The sequence below is a fragment of the Phocoena phocoena genome, chromosome 17 (genome assembly GCF_963924675.1).
Source record: "Phocoena phocoena chromosome 17, mPhoPho1.1, whole genome shotgun sequence".
NCBI classification, from domain to species: Eukaryota; Metazoa; Chordata; class Mammalia; order Artiodactyla; family Phocoenidae; genus Phocoena; species Phocoena phocoena.
Window position 1 is genome coordinate 42016218 of NC_089235.1, and position 22082 is coordinate 42038299.

Consider the following 22082-nt stretch of genomic DNA (forward strand, 5'->3'; position numbering starts at 1 on the left):
AGGCATACACAAGATCTCTGAATATTTGAAAAATTAATGATACTTATTTTTTTTTTTTTTTTTTTTTTTTTTTTATTTTTATTTATTTATTTTTTTTTGCGGTACTCAGGCCTCTCACTGCTGTGGCCTCTCCCGCTGTGGAGCACAGGCTCAGGACACGCAGGCCCAGTGGCCATGGCTCACGGGCCCAACCGCTCTGCGGCATGTGGGATCTTCCCGGACCGGGGCACGAACCCGCGTCCCCTGCATCGGCAGGCGGACTCCCAACCACTGCGCCACCAGGGAAGTCCCTAATGATACTTATTGATTTGTGAGCCCTCAAAACATTTTTGCCTTTCCTTTCCACTTTCTAAATCCAGGGATTTGTGGAATAGGACAGGATGTTGGGCTCCTTGGAAGTTTATTGGCTGCCTGAGGAGAGAGTCCAAGAAAACATACAAGTACATGCTGACTTAAGTTCATTAGAAGGGATGCTATGTGGGATGGGTTGAGAAGAGCATGGATTTGGCGTCCATCTGACCTAGATTCATATTCAAGCACTGCCACTCTCTAGTTTGATAAGATATTTGAACTTGCCTGTACCTTCCTGAAACTTCATATTTTCTCACCTGTTAAATGTGGTTACTGCCCTTGTGCTTAAATCTCTCCTGCTTAAACTGTATGGTGATGGATTTGAATTGTAATTGTAATGGGATTGACGTTGATAGTTGAGTTTATGTCCTTCAGCCAATGGACTTTAATAAATGGCATCCAGGGAGATTTCCTGTGTAATTCATATGGTTCTGATATTTCCATCGTGTCTCTAGAAACTTCTTTTGGAGGCAAATTGCTGTGTCAAACTGAATCATGAAACTGAGCCAGGTTTCTTATTATTGAGGGCAGAAATTCTGTTTGGTTACAGTATTTTCCCCCCCAAGTTTTACTTCTCTAAGAAGAGCATAGGACAGTTAACACTTCAAAACATAGCTTAAACAAAGCCCATTTTGGAATGCCAAGCTGTCACAGAGTTATTCTATCTCTCTGATATAACAGTACAATAACATTATTTTGTACTTGATACAAACATAAGAACACCAGTTTCTATCATTTTTGCCCTTGGGTTTTGAAGGTGGAATTTAGAGGGAAAATGCATTTACATATGAAATATTGAAATCTATCAAAAGTATATAGAATTATTTAACATACAACAGGGCTGCTTGTTTCCTTAGAAGTGACATCAGGTAGGTTAGCTAACTGAGCTGCCACGACTGTATTTTAATGATCTCTAGGGTTTATCTCCTATTTAAAATGCTTTGTCATTTAGTCTGCATGTGTTAAATCACTGACTCTTGCTCAGTTCTTCTTCAGATTTATTTGTTTCCTACTGTTTGGTGTTAATCATTTGATCGCTTTGATGTGTGATAGGAGGAAGACAGTAGTTATGTAATTTTCACTGAACAGTCTTCCCTAAGTTATTAAATATATTTATTCTATATCTTATCTGTCATCAGCTGCAGACTGTGAATGCCCTGATAGAAACTTTGAATTCAGGGCTCCTGCATTACTCAGCTCTTCCTTGGTAATGCAGGGATAACAGACAACCCCCAGTCTCTATGGCTTGCAACCACTAAGATTTATGTCATGTGTGTGTGTGTGTATATATATATATATATATATATATATATATATATATGTATGTATATGTACATCTATGACATATATATGTGTGTGTGTATATATATATATATAAAATCAGTAGTGCCTTTGTTTCTGCCTCAGTTATCTCTTTCACTCCAGGATCCAGGCTGAAGGAGAAACCCCCATCTGGAACATGCCATTCTCGTGGCTGAAACATAAAGGGCTCTTAGCGACAGTCAAAACTTGCAATGGCTCTTAAAGTTCCTGCTAAGCTGTGACCACACACACTGGTCATTCACATTCCATTGGCCAGAGTGAGTCTCATGTCACTGTGTTCCAAGAGAGACCCTGCAGTTTACAAGGCAGTTGATGGGCCTGTGTCCTTCTTTTATAGAGAAGGGTAGAGAAAATAGTAGAATATAACATAGATGTAAGTTTAGGTAGGGCCAATGGCATCTTTTTCTATAGTGGCCTGTTCTTCTGATGCTACTCAGAAAAGTCCCTTCCCTCCTCCTCTCACCTTCTGCAAATCCCTCAGGGCCAGCAGAGATGCTTTTGCCTACTTGCCTACATAATGGCTGAACCTGCAGTGATTGTGAGTTCCACATAGCAGCCACTATATACATATGGCTATTTAAATTTAAATATAAATTAATTAAAATAAATGACGTTAAAAATTCAGTTTCTGAGTCACATTAGTCACATTTCAGGTGTTCGGTAGCCACACGTGCCTAATGGCTACTATGTTAGCCCAGATAGAGAACATTTCTGACATTGCAAAGAAGTCTGTAAGTATGTATTTGTTATGTTTCATGTTCCTGTCTCTGACATTGTTTTTTGTGGTACTGCTATCAGCTTCCAAACCTATCTCTCCTTTTTGATTTGTTGTCTCTTATAGTTCATAGGTTTAAGCACTAGATTTAGAATTTTCTATAAAGTAAGGGTAACTAGGCTCTAAGAGCAGAAGAGCTTTCTTATGTTCAAGTATCTGAGTTTTCATACTTGGAATTTATATTTCTGTTCTGACTGCCCCAGGACCTTTTTGGCTTGGTTATTCTGGTGCATCTGTGCTCTGGGTGGTCAGAGAGTCAGACTCTTGAGTTATTGCGGGAGAAGCGCTATCGAACTTTAAAGGTAAATTGCACTTTTATGGAAACGCTTTAGGCCCAGTCAATGGTCCCTTGTTTGGAGCAGTGCCATCTAAGGAAAGTTTATTGACTGACTTCCTACACATATACCAAGCACTATGCTAGGCCCAGGAGATACAAACAAAAGTGAACATGGCCCCAAACCCTGAGAAGTTCACAGTTTAGGTGGTAGAGAGAGTCATAAATAAACCGTTTCATCGTCTAGTGCCCAGGTATGAACTTTCCTCTGAAAAGAGAGTGGTGCATGAACCAGCCTTCCTGGAGGTGGAGGGAGGGGGATGAGACAAGAGGCCAGAGGCCTTGGGAATGCTCCCTAAAATAGTGATTCTTTTTTTTTTTTTCCGTCTATTTCTTTTATCTTTTAATTGGAGTATAGTTGATTTACAATGTTATGTTACTTTCAGGTGTACAGCAAAGTGAATCAGTTATACATCTGCATATATTCATTCTTTTTTAGATTCTTTTCCCGTATAGGTTATTACAGAATATGGAGTAGAGTTGGAGGGAGTGATTCTTAAATGGCATCCTGAGGGATAAATAGGTGTTAGTCACATGACAAAGTTAGGAGACTGGGGTCAACAAGACATGATGTACCATAGCATGAACAAAGATGCTGAGAAGTGGACTGGTGTGGTGCAAGTGGGAACTTTTAAGTTTAGTATTGATAGGATTTAAAATAAAAGGGAACCTGTGTCTATAGAGATAGATAGGCTTTGACTGGTATGTTGAAGTGCTGGGTAATCAGCAGAGGGGGCAGGGGGCAGGGGGATGGTGACATGGGCTCATCTGACTTTTCAGCAGTTCAAGTTGTTCACCCTGGCAGCTTTGTGGCAGTTAAATTTGAGGGAGTTGGGCTGGAGGCTGGGACACTGGTGGTGGTGGGTAGAGGAGGAGGAATTCATAGCAGTCCAACAGAGAGATAACCAGGGCCTGATGTGAGCGGGTGTTACTGTGGTAGAGTAGAGGACCTGCTTTCAATCAACACTTAAGGGGTAAGATTATCAGTATTTGAGGACTGATGAGATCTGGAGGATGAAGGAGACAGAGGAATCAGAGATGACGCTAAGCTTTCAGGAAAACATTAATTTGAACACTTCTTCCAAGTTCACGGTGATAGGTTTTGACCTATAGCTGCTACTAGTGTTTTGCATTGGCAACTGGTGTCTAGGTTAGGTTTTGGCTCCTTAGGACTCCATCACTCACATTTGTTAAAAGAACTTGAACCACACACTATAGTGAAGCTCTACCCTTGTATGACTTTAATTGTGCAGTGGCCTATGAAAACTTATAGAAATTTGGCTTCACTTCTAGTGGCTCCAGTCCAGATGCCAAAATTACCCTGTTGCTGGGACACCCCTTGGGTGGACCATTGAATCTGTTATTCATTAGGAACAGCTGAAAACCATCAACAAAATTCCTGTGCTATGCCAACAATAACACCAGTCAAATTTCAAGGTAACTCCAGGTTTCAGAAAGTTATGAATCTCAAAGTCTGTCTAGCTGAACCCTTATTTGTATTTTTACACATATTTATCATGTGAAAAAGCTAGTGGCGTCCTTACTTTTCATAATTGTACATCGCTTTCTTTAGATTATAAATTAAATTCTGAGTTCCGAATGTTGGTGGAGACATGCTTATGGATCTGTAGTCAATCACATTAAAGTGAAAGTACAAATTCAGTCCGGATGGTGGAAGTTGGAGAGGAGCCAGCCCAAAGAATCCATTGTGATGGGGTCCATATTGACAGCAAGAATTCTCTCATATCTGCAGTGCATTTTAAAAGGATTCTCCAAGTAACAGTTACTATTTTAATGACATGTGTTAAGCTTCCAGAAGAACCCAGTTCTCTAGTTTGCAAAATTAAAGAAGTATGCCAAATCTATGTTGATACTTGGGTTTTACTGACATATTTCACGACTGCCTGGCTAAAGCCATAAAACAGTAGGTGCCTGACACTTGATTTTAGATCGTTATGTTTAGCTACTGCGTCTGGCCTTTGCTGCTAAATATTTTTTTTCTTGTCACACTAACTACTCCATCAAATTGAATCTTCAGTGGTCTAGCAGTTTTTGAATGACTTCGTGCAAGCTGTGAAATCCTGTTCCCTAATCAGGAAGATCTGGGCAAGTCTTGTGGTATGAGGAAATATGCCACATCTTTCTAAGTGAGACAACAGGATTATAGGACAATTAGACAACATCTTCAGAATTTTTATCTGAAGAAGAGTGATAGGTTTGGCGATGAACATGTACTATAAAGCGAGAGGCATGGGAAGTTTCCACATTCTTTAAAAGGGTTTGGTACAAGGAAGAAAAGAAAACAAGCTGACTTTTTGTGGCTCTTGAGAAGGGTTACATTAACCCTTTGTTAAAAGTTGGATTTATGAAGATCGTTGGCTTCAAAGAACATTCTTTATAAACTGCCATCCTTTGTATGATGTCAGTGAAGGTTGTTTAGCAACATATCAAAATAGTTTTATGAAAAGATAAATATGTTTCTTTAAACCCAAGGGGAGCTTTCTAAAATGCATTTTTAAAAATAAATAATGGCTGTCATTCTGTGGGAAAGAGGCAAAAAAAGACATCTTTTCAAGCAATTTGTGATTTAATAGCAGCTGGTCAAGTGAGTTGAAAAACCTTATGAGTCGTATATTTTTTGAATGCCTTTTCTCTTTCTTGGGAAACTGGCTAACCCCCAGAATCTTTCTCCCATAGCAAATGGCTCTGAAACTTTGATCTTTGCAAACCAGTTTGCCAGATGTAGTGGATAGAACACGTGTGACCTTTTGTGTGCCAATTCACCCTGGCTGATCGGAAACCATATGTTAACCTTGTATGACTTTTATTTGTAGGCATTACAGCAGAAGTTCTGGTGGTGACCTCTTTCGACGAACTGCAGAGAAGGGCCCCAGAAGCAAGAGGGAAGATTGTCGTTTACAATCAACCTTACACCAACTACTCGAGGGCAGTGCAATACCGCATCCAGGGGGCGGTGGAAGCTGCCAAAGTGGGGGCTTTGGCATCCCTCATTCGATCGGTGGCTTCCTTCTCCATCTACAGGTTGGTCATTATGTTCATTTGAAATGCTTTCAAAAACCAGGGATTTCCATCAAAGAGAAGCCCTTTTGAAATAAAAACAAGCCAGTCAAAAGAAAATACTGATTGTTCATGGAACTTTTCCCCCATTCTACATTTGTTTGTAATATCTTTTTTGGCCTTTTCAGGCTTCCAAGCATCGTTTGTGCATTCCTTTACAAAGCTTTCCACATCCATGATGATCCCATAACATTCTATATATAACCAGTGTATTTTATATATTTTCATTGGAGGGAGAAACTGAATTCATGTCTGCATTTCATCAAAGATTCCTAAAGGCAGCCAGGCTTTTTTCCATTGTTGCTAGAGAAGTGAAATACAAATAAAGGAGGTTACATGATAGGGGCCATCTATGGCGTAGTGGAAAGAGTTGAGGCAGCAGAGGACCTTGGATGTACACCTGCTTCTGCTTCTGAAGAACCGTGAGGCCTTGGGAATGTTCTTCTTTTTTTTTTTTAATCGAAGTATAGTTGATTTACAATATTATATTAGTTTCAGGTGTACAGCAAAATGATTCAGTATTTTTGCAGATTACACTCCATTATAAATTATTTCAAGGTAATGGCTGTAATTCCCTGTGCTATACAAAATATTCTTGTTCCATATTTATTTTATACATAGTAGTTTGTATCTGTTAATCTCATGCCATCTTGGGAATGTTCTTAAAACTCTGCGCCTCAGCATTCTTCTCTATTAATTAGTGATAATTAACAATAATACATTTACAAAATTATTTTAAGATTGAATGAGGTAAACTTATGAAAGATACTTGATATTTATGAAGGTCTATTTTGAGGGCAGCGTAAGTTTTGTCTTTTTCTTTGTATTTCTGATTGAGGTAATTGCAACATGCTTTATTGATCCTCAGTTGTAGGAGGAAATTCGGCATTGCAGTGGATAAAAAGTCCAAAAATTGACCTGCAGACATTGGGCCTAGTTTAATAGCTACATATCGTAGTGTCACATATCAAGGATAAAATATTTGAGAAACATGGATAAAAGAAGCACCGTTTTAGTGTTGTGGCCTGGTCTCTCTAAGATAAAAAAAAAAGTAAAAATAATTGCAAATAGGGTTTATTTGAGTCTCAAGACTAGATCTTTAATATCTTTGTAAAGGAAGCATTCTTTATTCTGCACAATTGCTCTTTGGAGCTGGAGTCACAGCTGCTTGACCTTAAATAATTAGCACCCTACGCCCTTAAAAATAACTGAGGACACATCAGCAACTAGGAAACCCAGTCAGAGGAGTTGTCCAAAAGGGCAGAGAAAAGGAAAGGGACATTTTTCTTTTATGGGGATAAGGTATCATCCCAGGGGAGGAAGATGGGGCATGCTAAAACCACTTGTTAGAAGTTTTATGAGAGAAAACCTAGTTACACTGATGTCACAGTGCTAAAAATAATGCTCTTTGTGGAGTCTTTAAAGTTTTGGTGACTAGTGAAATAATGATTGGACCATATTCTTTCGGATGGTTACTTTTCCCGGGAGGGAAGTCCTGAAATGGCTAGCTTACTTCCCAGAATACCTCAGTCACCCCTTAGAATAACACAGCAACCTGTGGCCATTCACCATGATTTCACTGGTCCTGAGATCGAAATTATGGAGCTACTCTGTTGCTTTGTGAAACTGGGTGAATGCCAGAAATATTCATTTAACAACTACTACTCATTAGACTAATAAACTCCCAGATGACTTAATGCACAGCAATCTGCCAGGGTTCATTGACGTTTTTTTCCTGGTATAATGAAGACATCTGGAAGCCCAGGCTGTAACCTAGGAGCACCAGAAGAATTTCATCCAGCAAAGGACTTAGAAATCTGTCGTTAGCCTCTAAGGTTTAGGGTTGCCAACATGTAGTGTGCATTCAAGACATTTTTCTTAATATTTATAGATCCAGACTGATTATAATTTTTTCATTGATTTGATAGCCAGACATATTTCAGTGGACTCTTAACTTTTATAACTCCATATTTTCAACATTTATGAATACAAAATAACATTGCTCTTTACATAGTACTTTAGAATCTTTCACATACGTCATCTTATTTGTTCTGACAACAATCCAGTGGACCAAGGAGAAGGGGCATTATTATCCCCATTTTAAGATAAAGAAAGAAAAGTTCAGAGAATTCAGCATGTTAACGTGTTTAAGTCTTGCATCTTGAAAAATGAAAACCAAAACGAAACAAACTGTCTCTTCGTCCACTTCAGGCTAATTTGTTTTTTAGAACCAGTTTTCCTTGAAGAGTGTTCTATATTCCTATCTGTAATTTTTCATCCCTCATTCGCTCTCCAGATCACTTTAACCTGGCTCTTCCAAATACTGAAATGGAAGTTGTTAAGGTCACAAATAGCTGCCTAGTTGAATATAATGGACATTTTTCAGGCCATCATCTTATTTCACCCCTCTCAAGTATTCCTTATTATTGATTGCTTTTTCAATCTCTTCTCCTTGGCTTCTATGACTTCTTTCTCATAATGTCTCTTTCTCTAGCTCCTGCTCTTTCCCACTTTCCCTTTTCTTCCCTGTTTCTCTGGCTTCTCACTGTTAATATTCTACCTGAGCAATCCCATCATGCTTATGACTTCAGCCCTAAGCATGGTGACCCTTTCCAAACCCACCTCTTCTGTCCACTGCCTGAGCTCTAGGTCCATACATCTAACTACCTGCCGATTTATCTTTTGGGTGTTCCATAGCTATCTCATATTCTTTTCTTTTCCTTTCTTTTCTCTGCCCTTCCTTTTTTTTTCAAAATTGAACTCATTCTTTCACCTCTTTCTCCTGCATTTTCTATCTCAGTGAAGAGAATGCCATCTGTTCTGCCTTATAAATTAGATGGTCCTTGATTACTTTTTTTCCTCTTCCCTTATCCATCATTTCTAGGAGCTATGACATCTCCTAGCTTCTGCTCTTTATCAGTCATTTCAGCCAATGCATATTGAGCACCTCCACCTCCCAACATCACTCCACACTCTACTAGTCAGGAATCACTAAGGCTGCCCCAGTGCACCCCATTTCCTCCAAGTTTCACGACTTTGCAAATGCTTTCTCCTCTGCAACCTTCTATTCCCTTCTTCACTATCTCACACTGTCCTTCAAGATTCATCTTAAGTGTTTCTTCTTCTGGGGAGCCCTGCCTGATATCCAACTCCAGCCCAGGTGAGCTGCCTCTTTTGGGTATCCCATGTCATCCTGTGCATACTCTGTATCATAGTATCTTGGAGGTAGTTTGGGTTCATGCTTTGGTAGGGTAGACTAACTGTTGTAGCAAGCAACTTAGACACCTAACACAATAGGAATCTCTTTCTTGCTCACATAATAGTTCCAGGAGGGTGTTCAGCAGGTGGACTTTTGCTCCTTTCCATCTGTGGCTCCATCACCTCTAAGAAATCAGAGTCCTCTGCAGGGTGCCCTGCATCCAGCTGGCAAATAAGGAACTGGAGAGAGAAAGTCGATAATCAAGGGGGAGGTTTTCTGTGGCCAGGCCTGGGTACGGCATACCTCACTGCTTACATTCCACCAGCCACAGTGCAGTTACGTGGAGGCTAGGAAATCTGGTCTATCTTCATGCTCGCGGTGAAAGGAAAATGAGTTTGGTGAACAGCTGTGCAGTCTGCTCCAATCGCCTGACTCAACACTAGACTGTAAGTTCCAGGAAAACATGGATTACACATTTTACCTCTGTGTCCCCATCATCTTGTATCATATTTGATACATGGTGGTTACTCTGGAAATGACTGTTGGAGGAATCCACTTGTCTGAGGTTATGTGATCAGTCGTGGTTAGGTTCTTAGAACAAAGCAGGTGACCCGGTTCCTAGTGCTCTCTGACCAGACCGTGTAGCCTCTGTATAGTGAATTGAAATCAGCTTGAACTTTTGGGGCACTTTGCTCTGTATTTGGAGGAAAACATCCAGATGCCAATATGCCAGATTATACCATTTTTTCTGCCACACTATTCACACACAATGATCTTTTGGGTCACCCTTAGCTCTATGGCAATGGGTTATGCTGGATCCTGTTTAGGAAAAGTGTAAGAAGTCAGCAACACAGGAGAACAGAATAGAAATTTGTCGCTGCTTGATTTCGAAATTAGAGACTCTCCTAAAGGACAGGAAATGTGTTTTACCAATGTGACTTGACACCTGTCAATGCACGTATCAATATTAGCCGTTTTAGAAGTACAACGTCACATGCTTACATGACATGTCCTCAAAAGGCAGTCCATTACTTGTTGCCAGCATTATCTCCGGATTCTTTGTTGTTATTTCTCTGTATTCCCATTATTAGTGTTTTTGGGGCTCAAATTTACTTCAAAGAGAAGATTTTTCCTTCATTGATGCTTTTATAATGACTTTTCTCTTGTTCAATATTAAGTGTCAAGTGGGGACTATCTAATGGGGACTCCCATTAGATCTTTTTTAGTTTTTCTGTTTGTAAAATACATTTTGCCTTTGTCACAGGAGAACATTTTAAGGATAAATGTAATTGTAAGAGATTTAATTTCTGCAGAGGAAAGCTGCTCTGTGGAACCACTTGCCTTACATTATTTCTCAAATTAATCATATTGTTTAGTAAATATTTATTGAGAGCTTACCATTTGCTCAGAAGTTGCCAGGTACTAGGGTTGCTAAGATGAATTAGACATGTTTTTGGTTCCTCAGAAATATTCTGTCTGGCTAAAAGAGAGGAGGGTAAGCTTAAAATGTACATGATTAGTGTAATATATTTTATATTTAGTGCTAAATGCATGATTGAGGAAAGGGACAAAGAAAGGAACATTTTTTAAAAAGTTTTATTTATTTACTTTAATTATTTTATTTATTTATTTTTGGCCGTGTTGGGTCTTCGTTGCTGCATGTGGGCCGTCTCTGGTTGCGGTGAGTGGGCACTGCTCTTCATTGTGGTGTGTGGGCTTCTCATTGCAGTGTCTTCTCTTGTTGCAGAGCACGGGCTCTAGGCGCGCAGGCTTCAGTAGTTGTGGCTCGTGGGCTCTAGAGCACAGGCTCAGTAGTTGTGGCGCACGGGCTTGGTTGCTCTGCTGCATGTGGGATCTTCCCGGACCAGGGCTCGAACCCGTGTCCTCTGCATTGGCAGGAAGATTCTTAACTACTGCACCACCAGGGAAGTTCCAAGAAAGGAAATTGACATTTATTAAACACCTACTTTGTTTATGCTTCTCCAAAGGCTTAAATAGTTTGTTTCAATTAATTCTTTATGCAACCCAATAGAAATAGATATTGTTATTGCTCTTTCACTGAGGGAGAAACAGGTTCAGAATGGTTAAATGGCTAGTCAAGTTGAACAGCTAATGAAAGAACCAGGATTCATACCCAGAGAGCCTTTGGCTCTAAATGCCATGCACTTTAGATTTCATGCACTTTAGATTTAGCTGGAGAGCTAATGCTACAGGAGTCTAGAAGAGGTAACAGAAGTCTGATGGGGGCTGGCTACATTGAGAATGTAGGTTTTGGGTGTACTCGATGAAGAGGTTGAACTTGAACAAGAGGCAGGAGGTGGAAAGGCATTCTATACCTGATCAAGACAAGAAAGTAGGAGTGCATCATGCACTGGGTAATACACAAGTAGACCGGTTTGACTGGAGCAAGGTTTCATAGGAGATCAGAGAAATGAAATTTTGAGGTGAGAGGAAGAGACCAGATTTATGAAGAATCCAAAGTACCAGATTGGGGAGTTTTAAGTTTAATTAAGTTTAATGTGGGGGAAATGAGGAATCATTGATTGTGTTAGAGTTGGAGGGGGATGTTTTAGTGCATTGTTTCTCTAAGTATGGTCCCTGGAACATCATCAACCTCACCTGGGAGCTTATTGATTTGCAAATTGTCAGGCCCCACTTGAGACCCATTAAATTAAAACATGCTTGGGGTTGGGGGTTGTGGTTTAAACAGCCCTCCAGGTGATTCTGATGTATGTGAAAGTTTGGGAACTGTTTCAGAAAGATCAATGTGCTGACGGTAGATGAGGTGCTTTGAGAAGGTAAGCCGGGACACTGATGTCACATGCAGATGTGAAGTAATGAGGACATAGATGATGGCCGTGGGAACAGAGAGAAGGAGACAGCAGGAGGGTGTTGGGCTGCACCCAGCAGGCCTTGCAATTGCCCAGCTGCAAGACTGAAGAAAAAGCCGAGACAGCAACAGAGAGCACCACAGTTTATTGGATAGAAAGTCTTACAAGTCTGAAGCAAAGCGCTGGAGTGGGACCACACTGTGTACGGCAGACAGCAGGCAAGACAGGGCAGAAGTTTTTGCTACTTGGGGGAAGAGGAGGCTACCAGTTACAGGGGGACCTGATGTCAGGTTGGCTCATCGGTTACCAGAGAAACCAGAAGCTGGGGCAGGAGGCAAGCACTTAGGCAGTTGCTGATTGAGCCTTATGATTAGGAGAATTGGATAGTCATGTGAGTAGGTGTCGGTGAAGCAGGGACTCCTCGAGCAGGGGATGTACAGAGAGCAAGAGAACAGCTTGCAAAAATTATCAAAACTTGGGGACTGGCTGCATTTGAAGGGAGGAAGGAGGAGTCAAAGTTTACAGTAAGGCAAGGACTGAACACCAAAGGCTGAATCTGCATTCAGTCCAGACCGATATTTAAAAATCATGAGTTTTATGTAAAAATAGTGGTTTGTGGTTTTTAGAGAAAGAACTATAGCTGGGGGTGACGTCTTGTATTTTCTGTAAGGAGAACTTCAGCCTAGTGGATCGGCCACCAAGTCCTTTCTGTTGATGGGATGTGCCTTCTGCCGCAGTTTCCAGGTTTCCCTGTACCCAGCTTGGGGACTAGAGAATGATGAGAGACAGAGGGGTCAGGAGAGGGAACCCATATGGAGGCAACATGACCAGTTTGGTTTTTAGACATTTGGAGTTTGAGGTGGCTGTGAGATAGTCCCATTAATCTGGCTTTTATATTTTGTAAGGAAAACAGTTGAGCATTTTCATGTCTCTGTTATCTACTTTTTGGATCACCCAAGGCAATTTAAAATTCTAGGCTGGCTTCCTTGCAGTGCGGTACACCTTGGGACTTCTGCCTCCCGATTTCTCAACCTGCGAGCTCAAGAATGCAAAGTAATTTTTATATTAGACCAAACAAAATATAATTCAGAAAGTAACTCTATGAGGCCAAATTGCCTGTTGTATTCCCATTGCCAAATATACATTTTTTTCCTAGTTATTTTCTCCATTGCCCCAGATAATTGAACTCAGCCTGTAAGTTGTAATCAGCTAAGGATGCAAAAGGCTCTCCTTTCACTTTACTGTGAAAATTGCATCACCATACTGGGTAAGAATGCATTGAGGTGGGAATGAGCTACGGATAGAACTTGTCTTTGTAACTACTACTAGTTTATGTCTTATGCCACTTGGCCTTTGTGTACTGTATTGATAGACAGAGTGAAGAGGAGGGATAGAGAAGCAATCCAGTTAGAAGATAAGATCTGATTAAACATTCAGCTGGAGAGAAAGATGAGTGAATCCAGGTGATGTTTGTGGAGGATGTTAGACCATCTGGTGAGAGAGCTGTGAGAAAGTACATAAATCAGTCCCTATAATGATACTTAATTAATAGAGTCGATAAGTGGCATAATTGAAGCAATGGTTGGGCCACATCGTAGAGTTAAATAGCTTCAAAGAGGGTTCTGATTAAAACCATTACAATTTATAACACATTCTTCATCTTAAGAAAGCATCTTGGTGAGATTTTAACATGAACATTTTTGTAATCAGAGGACCAGTTTAAAACATTCAGAGCAGAGGTGAAATGTCTTAAGAGGTCTATTTTAGATGATTTTTAAAAGCCAGTTTATTCTCAGAGAGTAAAAGAACTTGCCACCCTCCCCTTGTTTTTTAATGGGAGAAAAATGAATGCTGCTACTTTACACTTAGACTGTTTGGGATCTTTGATGTCCTGGTGGTTTGGTTCTTCGGTGTGACCTTAGCATAATTAGCTATCGAGCTTGATTTAAGTTGTTTTGAAATGTTTTTGCAATTTGGGGGGCATACGTGCCTGCTGGTGATTACAAAATAAGGAAAATATCACCATGACTCAATGGTACAACCGGGCTAGCCTTGATTAGTAGGTTCTTTTCTTTCCTTGTTTTGTAGTTGCTTAATTCACTCTGAGGCTCGTAACAGATGCACAGTAATCAAGCAGGATGCCAATTCTCATCATTTATGCAGGTGGATGGCCACTGTGCTCCCAAGGGGGGGAACCAGAGAAGACCCACATTGAACACTGCATTTTTTTCTCCTCATCATCCTTTTTTTTTCTCTCTCTCTCTCTCTGATTTTTTAAAAATTTATTAATTTATTTTTGGCTACATTGTGTCTTCGTTGCTGTGCACGGGATTTCTCTAGTTGGTGGCGAGCGGGGGCTACTCTTCGTTGCAGTGCGCGGGCTTCTCATTGCGGTGGCTTCCCTTGTGGCGGAGCATGGGCTCTAGGCACGTGGGCTTCAGTAGTTGTGGCTCGCAGGCTAAGTAGTTGTGGCATACGGGCTTCATTGCTCCACGGCATGTGGGGTCTTCCTGGACCAGGGCTCAAACCCGTGTCCCCTGCATTGGCAGGCAGATTCTTAATCACTGCGCCACCAGGGAAGCCCTCTCTCTGATTTTTGAAAGGCAGAGTCTTTGTTTAGAAGGCCTTTGTTAGAAATTCCAAAATGTCCTTTAATCACTGAATTATTATTGCTTCAGATAGTGTGACAGGTATACAACTTCGTAATGGACACACTCGGGCAGTATACTTCAGAGCCTCAGTTCTAGAGTCACAGTGCCTGGGTCTTTGCTCAGCCTCTTGACAGATGTGTGACCTTGGTATATCATGTAAACTCTCTGAACCTCAGTTTCACCTGTAAAATGCGGTGAGGATTAAATGTGAGGATTAATCGGGCATTTTGTGAGGATTAAATGAGATATTATTATCGCCTGACACAGTAAGTTTTGCATACATGTAAAGTACTCTTATTATATAGTCTTGCTAAGTAATGACTGGATATGCTTATTGAAAAAAGGAAGAAAGGGAGGGAAACACGGAGCGAGGGAGGGAGGGAGGGAAGGAGAAAGAGAAGAACAGAAGGAAGGAAGACTGGTAGGAAAGGGGGAGGGAAGAGAGAGAAAGAAGAACTTAATTTACTTAATATCAGTGTTGTAATTGCTTCTGTCTGGTTGGGAGACAACCCTTAACATCGTATTGCCATTTTGACCTCCATCTGTTTAGCCTATTCGAACTCTGTTGGGGTTGTGTGTCTACTGGTCTGTTTTTCTTTCTGGATTTGAAGTTCTCCTGGGGACATACTGTGTGTCCTACTCATCTCAGTGTCTCCAGGCTGTGCTCAATGCCTGGCACACAGTATTGCTGGAATGAATGAAGAAAAAGAGTTAGAGGCAACCTATCAGGTTTGGCTAACATGTAAATTTGAGGTGTCACCATTTCCCATTCATAAAAGTTGGATAATAATATAGATGAGGTGACTAACCTTTTGAATTGCTGCTTATCAAAAATAGAATCTCTGGAATCTGAAAGGAGACTATATAGTTATATAAATTTTGGAAAAGAATTGTAAACTGCTATTACTTTGGTGCTTTGTAAGGCTGCTATAATTAATGTTCTGTTTGCTTTCTTAGGACAGATTGTCATTTTTCATTTGCTTATAACCTTGATATAAAAATTTATTCTTGGTTGATATTTTGCATATTCATAATTTTAAAATATTAATAAATATTCACCTTCTACCTTCCAGCTTTCTGATTTTCGAAAGCACAAGCTTAAGAACCACATCATGTTTTTCCAAATCTGTCGTGGTAGAAAGAAATTAATGCATTTTGAATTCAGGTTTCAGGATTATGACAACGTTGTCTGCTTATGCAGTGCCCTTTGAAAAATGTCTAGTGTAGCGTATGAGCCAAGATAATCCCCGGTAGCCTCAAGTCAGCCTTTTACGAGTGCATGTGCTTTTGTTCTCTCTCTCTCTCGTCGAAGCTGAAGACCATTCCAAAGGTCCTCTTGTATCCAACTGTCTCTTTGGCTTCTTTAGCTCCCTGGAGAAAGTAACAATCAGAAGGTACTGCCAGGAAGACTGGAGATTAACAAAGGTAACAATATAGAGAGTGGGATCCGGAATCAGACAGACCTAGATTCAAATGCAGGTTTAGCCAATTAGAGGTTGTTTGAGTCTACATACCTTGTTTAATGTGCGAACCTGTTTGCTCGTCTGTAACATGGGGAGAATACTGTTTACTTCAGAGTTGTTGAGAGAATTAATAGGATCAAGCATTCGATGTAGACCCTGAGACATGGGAAGCAATCAGTGAATTATATAACTGGCATCTTATCCTAATCATGGTTGTTACCATCGTTATTATCATCATTGGATAATGACAGGACTAAGCAGGTAGGTGGACATGAACTGGAATATCTTAAAAAGCAGTAGCTCCGGAACTCTCCTCACTGTGTGCTCCAGAGACCTGGGTCCCAGTTACCTCCCGATTTCAGGAACCTGCTCTTGTAGACTCCCTCAGTCTTTGGCTTAAAACTCTGTTCTGCTCTTTCTATCCTCTTTGACCTCACTTTGAATGCTCCATACTGTTCTTGCATGTAGTGCCAAAGGTATAGTGACTCAGGTCTGTGACCAACGGCCAGCTGACCAACATGCAGACAGTGTTCTATTTAAACACCATCCAATCTATTTTCCACCTCAGGGCCTTTGCACTCACTAACCCTTCTGTCTGGAATGCTGTTTCCCCCAGCTTTTTGTATGGCTGACTCCCTTTCAATCTTCAGATGGCAAGTGAAAATTTCTCCCTGCAGGCAGGCCTCTCCTGTTACCTCGCACCTCCTCTGTATGCTCAGAGGCCTAATAACATTTGGTAACTTCTCTCTCTCTCTCTCTACTTGTTCAATATGTGTCTCTCCATGAGAATATAAATTCCATGAAGACTGGACTGTCTTTCTTGTACACCATTATACTCTCAGTACACAGGGGATTGTCAGCCCATGGCAGGTACTCAAGAGATATTTGTTGAATGAGTTACTATTAAAAAATCATCTTAAGATCAGAAGAATAGAGAACCAACTATAAATGGATATATAATGCCTCTTGTCTATTTGATGAAGCCACATTCTAAAGCATCACAGATTTTTCCCTCAACTTTTTTGGGGGTAAAATATCAATCTGTGGTAAAGTTGAAAGAATATTAGATGACTCATACACTCTTTGTAAGAAATTGCCTAACTTCTTCCTGAGAGGTGGTACCATTTCACGTTGCCACCTGCCATGTGTGAGAGTTCAGAGTGCTCTGCATTCTCACTGAAATTTGGTGTTGTCAGTCCGTTTAATTTTAGCCATTCTGGTGCGTATGTATTGAATCTCAGTGAAGTGTCGATTTGCATTTCTCTGATGACTGATGATGTTGAACACGCATTCACATGCTGATCGGTCATTTCTGAATCTTTCTTTGTGAATAGTCTGCTCAAATCTTTTCCCTATTTTATAATTGGGTTGTTTTGAAATTATTCAGTAGTAGGAGTTGTCTATATATTCTAGATGCGAGTCCGTTGTCAGATACCTGTTTTGCAAATATTTTCTCTCAGTCGGTGTCTTACCTATTCTTTTTTGTTTATTGTTTTTAGCTTAATTTTGATGAGGAGAAGGTTTAAACGTTGATGAATTTTAACTTATCAATTTTTTTAGTTGCTTTCTGTGTCCACTCATATACCCTTCATCTACATTCATTATTTAACATTTTGCCACATTTGTTCTCTGTCTTTCACTTTCTTAATCAATTTAAAATAAGGTAGGTCCAGCCATGAAACATTTAAACCATAATATATGTGCATGTATTTCATAAGAACAAGGATCTTCTCTAACATAATGCGGTATCATTGTCATGCTTAGGAAATTTAACATTGTCATATAAATATTATATAATGTAAATTCCATCCATATTCAGATCCCAATTATCCCCCACTCTCAATAATTAATGTTCCTGCTTTTTAAAAAAAATCCAGAACCCAATCAAAGATATTACATTACATTTAGTTTTCATGTATCTTTAGTCTCCTTAAGTCTGGAGTTGTTCCCCAGTCTTTTAAATATTTTATTGCATTGACATTTTTGAGGAGTATAGGGCAGCTGTTTTGCACAGTGTCCCTCAGTTTGGAGTTATTTCCTCATTATTAGATTCAAATTAAATATTTTTGGCAAGAATTCTATATAGATGATGTTGTGTCCCTCCTATTGCATTATGTAAGGAAATGAAGAATACCAGTTTTCCTTATGAGTGAGGCTAAATTTGATCACTTGTCTAAGGCAGTATCTCAGGATTTCTTCATTAGAGAGGTACCTTTTCCCCTTTGTAGGGGAAATACGTTGTAATTATGGTGAGATGCTTTGAGACTTTGTGAATCTTATACTCCTCAACAAAATTTCATCCGGTGAAAATTTAGCATGTGTTGATGATCCTTGTCTGAATCAATCATTACATTGCCGGTTACAAGAGTTTTTCTAATTCAGTTATTCATATCATGTACATTTATTAACTGGCATGCTTTTGTAAGTAAGAGCTTCCACCTTTATTCTCTTATTGTTTCTGAGTATCACTTCCTGGATTTTTAAAAGCATATGTATTAAAATTACTGTCATTCTTTTTGATAAAGCATCAACAATTTCAAAGCAGTTAAATATCAAAGCTAATATTTTATGATGACCTTGAATATTTGAAACATTGAAAGGAATTCACTCTTTTTTATCGAAAGGAACCCAAACTATCCCAGGTAAGTCGGCTAATTAGCAGGGTGTAATCAATACCATTTCCTCTGAACTTTCTCATTAACAGTGTGAGATCTAGAGTGATAACTCTGGAAATTATTTTTAGAGTCTACCATTAACAATGTGTACCATATGTGAATGAAGATCCTTCACCCCATACATAATTGCTGTTAACTGTTGAAATAAATGAGCAAAAATCTCAAATCCAGCAATTGTTTCTCCAGAGTTTCTTCTCTTTTTCTTTTCTTTTCTCTTTTTTGCTACGTAGGGGTGATGTTGAGGAGTGTGTTCTCAAAGAGCCCTTTCCAGGAGGCAGGAATGTACAGTGGAGAAAGGACAGCCTCTTTAATAAATGGTGCTGGGAAAACTGGACAGGTACATGTAAAAGTATGAGATTAGATCACTCCCTAACACCATACACAAAAGTAAGCTCAAAACGGATTAAAGACCTAAATGTAAGGCCAGAAACTATCAAACTCTTAGAAGAAAACATAGGAAGAACACTCTATGACATAAATCACAGCAAGATCCTTTCTGACCCACCTCCTAGAGTAATGGAAATAAAAACAAAAATAAACAAATGGGACCTAATGAAACTTCAAAGCTTTTGCACAGCAAAGGAAACCATAACCAAGACCAAAAGACAACCCTCAGAATGGGAGAAAACATTTGCAAATGAAGCAACTGACAAAGGATTAATCTCCAAAATTTACAAGCAGCTCATGCAGCTCAATAACAAAAAAACAAACAACCCCATCCAAAAATGGGCAGAAGACCTAAATAGACATTTCTCCAAAGAAGATATACAGAATGCCAACAAACACATGAAAGAATGCTCAACATCATTAATCATTAGAGAAATGCAAATCAAAACTACAATGAGATATCATCTCACACCAGTCAGAATGGCCATCATCAAAAAATCTAGAAACAATAAATGCTGGAGAGGGTGTGGAGAAAAGGGGACACTCTTGCACTGCTGGTGGGAATGTGAATTGGTTCAGCCACTGTGGAGAACAGTATGGAGGTTCCTTAAAAAACTACAAATAGAATTACCATATGACCCAGCAATCCCACTACTTGGCATATACCCTGAGAAAACCAAATTTCAAAAAGAGTCATGTACCAAAATGTTCATTGCAGCTCTATTTACAATAGCCAGGACATGGAAACAACCTAAGCGCCCATCATCGGATGAATGGATAAAGAAGATGTGGCACATATACACAATGGAATATTACTCAGCCTTAAAAAGAAATGAAATTGAGCTATTTGTAATGAGATGGATAGACCTAGAGTCTGTCATACAGAGTGAAGTAAGTCAGAAAGAAAAAGACAAATACCGTATGCTAACACATATATATGGAATTTAAAGGAAAAAAATGTCATGAAGAACCTAGGGGTAAGATAGGAATAAAGACGCAGACCTACTGGAGAACGGACTTAAGGATATGGGGAGGGGGAAGGGTGAGTTTTGACAGGGCGAGAGAGAGTCATGGACATATACACACTAACAAACGTAGTAAGGTAGATAGCTGGGGGGAAGCAGCCGCAAGGCACAGGGATATTAGCTCGGTGCTTTGTGACAGCCTGGAAGGGTGGGATGGGGAGAGTGGGAGGGAGGGAGACGCAAGAGGGAAGACATATGGGAACATATGTATATGTATAGCTGATTCACTTTGTTATAAAGCAGAAACTAACACACCATTGTAAAGCAATTATACCCCAATAAAGATGTTTAAAAAAAAAAAAAAAAAAAAAAAAAAAAAGAGCCCTTTCCAGGAGAAATAAGTGTCTCGGTGTGGGTTTGCAGAGGCCTACAAGGATGTTTATTCAGGAGGAGTTTACCTAGCTTCTGTGGTGTAATACAGAAAACTAAATTACCTACCCACTCCAACTTCCCCATGTCATCGGGGTAGTGAAGGGTTAACCAACCTTGGCTAGTGAGTCAAAGGGTAATAGTAATAGCTCAATGAATGTCTGTTTCTGCACTGCTTGCTGCTCTATAAATTAAATATTTGACATCTAGGAGAAGAATTTAATTTTTTTTTAATTGTACTTTATTTTTTTAAAAATAGACCTTTATTGGAGTATAATTGCTTCACAATGCTGTGTCAGTTTCTGTTGTACCACAAAGTGAATCAGCCATATGCATACACATATCCCCATATCCTCTCCCTCTTGAGCCTCCCTCCTACCTTCCCTATTCCACCTGTCTAGGTCATCTCAAAGCACTGGGCTGATCTCCCTGTAATGCTGCTGCTTCCCACTAGCCATCTATTTTACGTTTGGTAGTGTATATATGTCCATGCCACTCTCTCACTTTGTTCCAGCTTCCACCTCCCCCTCTCCCACCCTGTGTCCTCAAGTCCATTCTCTATGTTTGTCTTTATGTCTTTATTCCTGCCCTGCCACTAGGTTCATCAGTACCATTTTTTTTCTTCTTTTTTTAAGATTGCATATATATGCATTAGCATGTATATCTTTTTCTCTTTCTGACTTACTTCACTCTGTATGAAAGACTCCAGGTCCATCCACCTCACTACAAATAATTCAATTTCATTTCTTTTTATGGCTAATATTCCACTGTATATATGTGCCTCATCTTCTTTATCCATTCATCTGTTGATGGACATTTAAGTTGGTTCCATGTCCTGGCTATTATAAATAGTGCTGCAGTGAACAGTGTGGTACATGTATCTTTTGGTTTCTTTTTTTTTGCGGTACGCGGGCCTCTCACTGTTGTGGCCTCTCCCGCTGTAGATCACAGGCTCCGGACGCGCAGGCTCAGTGGCCATGGCCCACGGGCCCAGCCGCACCACAGCATGTGGGATCTTCGCGGAGTGGGGCACGAACCCGTGTCCCCTGCATCGGCAGGCGGACTCTCAACCACCACGCCACCAGGGAAGCCCACATGTCTCTTTTGAATTATGGTTTTCTCAGGGTATTTGCCCAGTAGTGGGATTGCTGGGTCATATGATAGTTCTATTTTTAGTTTTTTAAAGAATCTCCATACTGTTCTCCATAGTGGCTGTATCAATTTACATTCCCACCAAAAGTGCAAGAGGTTTGCCTTTTCTCCACACCCTCTCCAGCATTTATTGTTTGTAGATTTTTTAATGATGGCCATTCTGACCGGTGTGAGGTGATACCACATTGTAGTTTTGATTTGCTTTTCTTTAATGATTCGTGATGTTGAGCATCTTTTCATGTGCCTCTTGGCCATCTGTATATTTTCTTTGGTGAAATGACTATTTAGGTCTTCCACCCATTTTTTTTCTTAGCATCTTTATTGGAGTATAATTGCTCTACAATGGTATGTTAGTTTCTGCTTTATAACAAAGTGAATCAGCCATACATCAGTATACATATATCCCCAAATCCCCTCCCTCTTGCGTCTCCCTCCCACCCTTCCTATCCCATCTCTCTAGGTGGTCACA

At 40.0% G+C, this 22082-nt stretch overlaps 1 protein-coding gene across 1 annotated transcript in view; it reads left to right on the forward strand.

Moving 5' to 3' along the window:
• Positions 1-22082, forward strand: part of CPQ (carboxypeptidase Q) — a 369106-nt gene that overhangs the window by 31950 nt on the left and 315074 nt on the right. The window contains exon 2 of the mRNA XM_065895425.1: positions 5618-5825. Within this exon, the coding sequence (XP_065751497.1) occupies positions 5618-5825 (208 nt within the window). The remainder of the gene's footprint in view (positions 1-5617; positions 5826-22082) is intronic.